The sequence below is a fragment of the Mytilus californianus genome, unplaced genomic scaffold, assembly GCF_021869535.1.
Source record: "Mytilus californianus isolate M0D057914Y unplaced genomic scaffold, xbMytCali1.0.p SCAF_7, whole genome shotgun sequence".
NCBI classification, from domain to species: Eukaryota; Metazoa; Mollusca; class Bivalvia; order Mytilida; family Mytilidae; genus Mytilus; species Mytilus californianus.
This window is the reverse complement of record NW_026262723.1, coordinates 78,352,178-78,358,314: the sequence shown is the minus strand read 5'-3', so window position 1 is coordinate 78,358,314 and position 6,137 is coordinate 78,352,178. Positions and strand designations below refer to the sequence as shown.

The following is a 6,137-nucleotide window of genomic DNA, read 5'->3' as shown; positions in this document are numbered from 1 at the left end:
CGGGCCCCCCTTAGGTCAGTCAGCGGGCCCCCCCTTATGAAAAGTTCTGGATCCGCCACTGGTTCCCGTAAAATTTTGACGTCATAATACAAAATATCTGACGCCATAATGGAAAAGTGATTGTTGTATGACGTTAATAGTTCAGGAGGGGCAGATTCTCGGGTCAACCGGGACAGATTTCCAAATAGCGATAAGGTGTGTCAGAGAGTGGAACACCATGCCCGAACTGTCTAGAGTCCTGATTCTTTCAAGGTTCAGCTCCGTCATTAAATTTAAATGACATGTTTTAATTGTACCTGTATATATATTAATTGCACCCATTTTTTGTTATTAAATTCCAAAAATAATTCATGCGCTCACTCCAAAAATGTGGCAGAATAGTCCACCAGTTGACGGTGGCCGCTTACCGGAGGATGAGAAATTTTGTCCTGCATTTTTTTTTAGTTGTAATCTCTGTCCTGCCTTTTTATTTTTCACTCTATTCGGTCCTGCCTTTGTTTTATTAGTTTACCCTGACTTTTTTTTACATAAATTGTCATCCTGCCTTTTTTTTTTGCCAAGTTGCTCATCCCTGCCTTTTTTTTATTCAAAACTCCTGTCCTGCCTTTTTTTCAAATTACAGTATAACTTATGATCAGTTCATCTCACAATAACTCATGATAATACATCTTAGAACAAACTCCTAACCATGCAATTCAGTATAACTTTATTATGACCTTAGTACATCTCAGAACAACTTTTCAAATTTGGCGGTGTTTACATATTTATACAGAGTTATAGTTCTTTTCTTGTGTACTCCTCTACTGGAAGTGCATCACACATTTTTGTAAGTTCGTAGTCGTAGAGGTTATCATCGGTTTTGAACCATGTTTATTTTTCTTTCGGGTGTCTGCGTTTTTAAGAATATCTTCTAACGCGAAATGACACGCGTCAGGACGCTTCTAAGCCGTTTCCAGCGCTCACGTAGAGTGTGATGTTTATGACTTTTTATAAGGTATTCGGAATCCTCTGGTTTTATCCATGTGTTGCCATTAACAAATTCTGCCCGCTGACCCTTACTTTTCTTTTCACAATTTTATTACATATAGTTTTAAAAATGAATTTTTGAAAATCTTATGAAATCCTTTTTATTTTTTCATAGTTTTTGAAAGAAAAAAGGTACCAATTAAGCGGGAGATGCGCATGAAGAATCCGGAGAGAATCATTTCCCGCCAAATTTCCAATGGATTAATTATATGCCTTTTTTGAACACATATGTACTAAAAATAATAATCTAATAATTTAAATGAAGAAGAAAAAATTCATTATTTACTAAATCCATCAACGCCTTTACAAACAAATAAGTTAGGATCCTTCTTGAAAAAGTCATTAGAACTGAGGGCAGGGGACTCTTAACAGCTTTTAAAATTTTTTTTTTTTTTTTTTTATAAATTTTGATGCTGTTTTTATTGTGTTTGTTTGATATGTATGTATATATGTTTATTGTGTGAATATATGTTGGTCACAAACTGTAAAGTTTATACGACAATAAAATATTTGATTTGATTTGATATGATTATATCTCAAAAACAAGTTTAAATTTCTGCTTTTTTAGTTCCGTTATATATATGCTATCAATTTATAACAGTCTTTTAAAAAGTTTGTTATTTTGAAACAGAGTAGCGATCGCACATCCTTAAACATACAATACTAGTCCTTGTACAACCTGTAACAAAATGTCATACAGCACTTTTTTGATAGGTCAGTGACCTGCAACATCAACATTTGGTCTGTCCTATTTTCTTTCTGTCTATTGATAGATTGTCAATTTTATATCATCGCTATATCGAAAAATATACACCTCTCAAACATAGTTTTCAAAGGTTTTTAAAATGAATCTAATATCAGGGGCGTTTTTAGGATATCTGAAAGAGGGGGCGTAGCATCAAATCTTTTTAACCTTTTTTTTTTTTGCTACAAAACATAAAATAATTGTGAAATATGATAAATTGCCTTATTTAATACAATATTAGCAAATTGCGATAGTTTTTTTTTTTTTTAAGGGTACGCCCATTACGCCCTCACCTGGACCCGCCCCTGAATATATTCAGTTATTCAAGTTTTCCCTAAATTTCTAGTAAACATTACATCAAGTTATATATTGTTTTACTTTTTTCGTTATGTCATTAGTAACAGGACGGGTGAATCCAGAACCTCTATGATTGGGTCGGCACCATAAACAAAAATTGAAGAGTTGCCTGTTCAGCTCTTAATTTGTATTGTCTCTCCTGTTGCCAATAAGCTAGCAGTATTACATATTGTGTGTGCTTAATTGCGAGGATAAAGATGTTATAACCTTTAATTGAGTTCAAGTAATCAAACTTCTGAATCAAACATTTCATTCTGTGTAAATATATATAGAATATAGTCTTATCTTGTTACTTTACATACAGTTACAGGACATACACATTTCTATATTTATGAATGCATGCTGTTGTGCAATAACTATACTCCTTTTTTGCAGTGATACATCATTTCTTTTTGTGGTCCTTGGCGTTGTTTTTTAAACAGTTTGACTGTTGTGGAATATTTGTGTCACGGATGACCACGCGGGTCTATGTTCCGTTCATCGTAGCGCCTTTTCTGTCCTCGATTCCTCGTTAATGGCTATCATCGAATTCAACTCACTATCGTATTTTTACATGATATGAGCAACACGACGGGTGTCGTTAGTGGAACTGGTCACCATATTTTTATTAAAGGGATTCATGATGCACTTGCTGCAGTTTTCTCCGTTGTATTTTGTGATTTTATCATTTTCTATGACAAGATTTTCTTATTTCCAACCGTGGATAACTAAGGGCATGACCATTTAACAAGACAACTATACATCAATAGTTCAACTGATGAAAACATCTTTATTCCTGTCTGTCTATCCATAGTCCCCAAAACTGAGTTTTTATTTCAAAATCATCAAGTTGCATATTCGGTCATGTATCATATAACGAAAATACTTCGTCCACCATTTGTCTCAATTCCTTTAGAGTGCGCTACGGCCGTTGTGTGACTGAGGATTAGGAAAGTCACAAGTACATGGTATTGTCTTAAGAGTTAGAAACCTATGTTTATTAGATAGTATATGTATGATGCCGTGACAGGGACGGATCCAGCCATTTATAAAAGGGGGGGGGGGGGGGGGGGGTTCCTAACCCAGGATAAAGGGGGGTTCCAACTATATGTCCCCATTCAAATGCATTGATCGTCAAACCCCCCCCCCCCCCCCCTGGATCCGCCACTGCGTGACATCGATATTGACTCTTTAACGGATTTTAACAAGTGGAACAGAAACTTTGCCCTTCCGGATCATCCGAGTTCACCCCGGTTTTCTATAGAGTTCGCATTACTCAATCTTTATTGTTCTGTGTGTGTTGGTGACTATTTTCGTCTTTTTTTCTTTTGGTCATGGTGATTTCTGTCTTTCTTCGATTTATGTTTTTGATTGACCCCGTGGTATCTTCCTACTTTTTTCAATAGACTCGAGAAAGCATAAATAGACCATTTTGATGTTAATTTCTTGTCACATTGACTACATATCTTGCCCGGTAACAACGCCATGGCAAAAAAAAAGAAAAAGAAAAACAACAGTATGCAAAATACAACATAGAAAACTAAAGACTGAGCTATACGAAACCCACAAAAAAACGGGGGTGATCTTAGGTGCTCCGGAAGGGTAAGCAGATCCTACTTCACATGTGGCACCCGTTTGGTAACTTAATATTTTTGGTACTATGGAGTTTATGATTACTTAAATTAAAATCATACATACTGAGTACTAGTATGCTTTACTCGAAACATTTTTTATGATTCTAGCATGATGATATGCCTTATGTTCTTTTTACACTAAGATATGACATTTTCTGCATTTAAACTCGAGTTAAGTTCAGCAATAAAGTATAATTTTCCTTAATATAGGGTTATTTGGCGAATATCTTTGATTCCATACTCCTTTTCTCCGTATATTTATGTTTCAATTACTAGTAATTATATACCGGTACATTTATGTTTAATTTTAGGACTGGTTTTGCGTTTAACACGTAATGCAAGCTGTAATAGTCACAAAAGCTTCGGGAAGTCCTGAATTGAAGTCTGATATCCCTATACCAGTACCTGGTCCCGGAGAGGCACTTGTTAAAGTTATACGGGCAGGGATATGTAACACAGACCTTGAAATAATTAAAGGCTATGCAGGCTTCCAAGGAATTGTTGGGCATGAATTTATAGGAAAAGTCGAAAAAGTAAATCCAGAACCTGAAGCAGGTGCTTGGATTGGCAGAAGAGTTGCGGGTGAAATAAATGTCTTTTGTAACGTCTGTGACATTTGTAAAGGTGATGATTATGTTAGGAAACGAAATCACTGTCCTGATAGAACAGTCATGGGCATTGTCAACAAGAATGGTACGTATGCCGAGTATCTAACATTGCCACTACAAAATCTTTTTCAAATACCAGAAAATGTCACTGACCTACAGGCTTGCTTTGTCGAACCACTTGCTGCAGCATGTCGAATTGTTGAACAGGGATTGGTGTCCACTGGAGAAAAAGTAGCAATTGTAGGAGACGGAAAACTAGGTCTGTTAATTGCTGAAGTTATGGCACAAGAAGATTGTCATGTCACTATATTCGGTCGACACTGGGAGAAAATGAATCTTTGTCCAGAAAAGATTACTAAAGTTTTAAGTGATGGTTCAGAAGAATTAATCAACAAATATCGAGATTGCTTTGATGTGGTTGTTGAGGTGACAGGAAACATGGGAGGTCTTATGTTAACTGCTGAAATAACTCGCCCGCTTGGAACAGTTGTTTTGAAAACCACATGTGCCTCTGGAGGGACTGAATTTAATACATCGCCGTTTGTTGTTAAAGAAATTAAACTGATTGGGTCCAGATGTGGACCATTTGCCAAAGCCATTAAATTTTTAAAGGATGAGAAGATAAATGTTGACAAGCTTATAACAAAAGTTTATCCATTTAAGGAGGCAATAAATGCCATAGAACATGCTGGGAAGAAAGGAACTCTCAAAATACAGCTTAAAATGGATTAGTATTTCCAACTCTTGATATTACGTCTGCTTTGTGTATCCATTACTGCATTTTCAATATGTTTCTTTGCTATATATATAGTTGGTTGTCATTATATTCTCGTTGATAGTCATATTTGCTTCATCCTTGAGATAAAATATGATTATATGTCTCGTAACTAGATAGATATATATATGTATACATGTAAATAATTATCAGTATTGTGTCCAGGGACTATAACTTTGAAAAAGTGAGTGTATTTATAACATTAAGTATTATCACAGATCTATCCTGCAATTTTCATATTTACATTGAGACGGTATGAATTTAGTTATTTGGACAGTCATACTATTTTTGTCTCAACTGTGATTTTGACTGCAACTTTAGTCGCAGAATGCGAGACATATGGGTGCTTATCTGGCAGCAGGAGCGACAGTGTTTGCATAAAGCTTTATATCTCAGTCGTTAGACGACGCGGATGCCTCATACCTTGTATACATGTGCCCTATGTTACGAAGTTTCAGTCTGTCATATGTCCATTGTCCATGACCTCATTTTCATGGTTCAGCGACTGCTTAGAAACTATTTTTTTTGTCACGTGAATTTCTCCCTTATTATGAGTAAAATGATAATTATATTTAGTATATGGGATCCTTGAAAGGCCATTACATTGATCTTTGAATATATACATGTTTGTCTGGAAAGTTTCATCTTACTTTGACCCCATTGTCATAGTTCATTGGTCAATGTAAAGTTTTGAAAGTTTGGTATCTCAGATACTATAAGCAATAGGTAAACTATATTTGGTGAATACAATGATTGTAAGTTGTACATGCCCGTCCCGTAGGTTTCATCTGACCTTGGTCTTATTTTCATGGTTCATCGTTCAATGTTTTGTCTCTTTCGCAGATATTATTAGCAATATGTCAACTATACTTGGTGTATGGAATGATTGTAATGTGTACACTTCTGTCTTGGAGGGTTAAACTGACCTTGTCCGTATTTTCATGGTTCTTTGGTCAATGTTCAGTTTTCATGGTTATGTCCATCTTCCCAGATATTATAAGCAGTACGTCAAC

The 6,137-nt window shown here is 35.6% G+C and overlaps 1 protein-coding gene across 1 annotated transcript; it reads left to right on the top strand.

Moving 5' to 3' along the window:
* The first annotated feature begins 779 nt into the window (after window positions 1–779).
* Window positions 780–5,173, top strand: LOC127710250 (2-deoxy-scyllo-inosamine dehydrogenase-like). Its single transcript, XM_052216024.1, has 2 exons — window positions 780–826; window positions 4,053–5,173. Exon 2 carries the CDS (start codon window positions 4,077–4,079, stop codon window positions 5,079–5,081), a length of 1,005 nt encoding a protein of 334 aa, XP_052071984.1. The 5' UTR covers window positions 780–826; window positions 4,053–4,076; the 3' UTR covers window positions 5,082–5,173.
* Window positions 5,174–6,137: the final 964 nt, after the last annotated feature.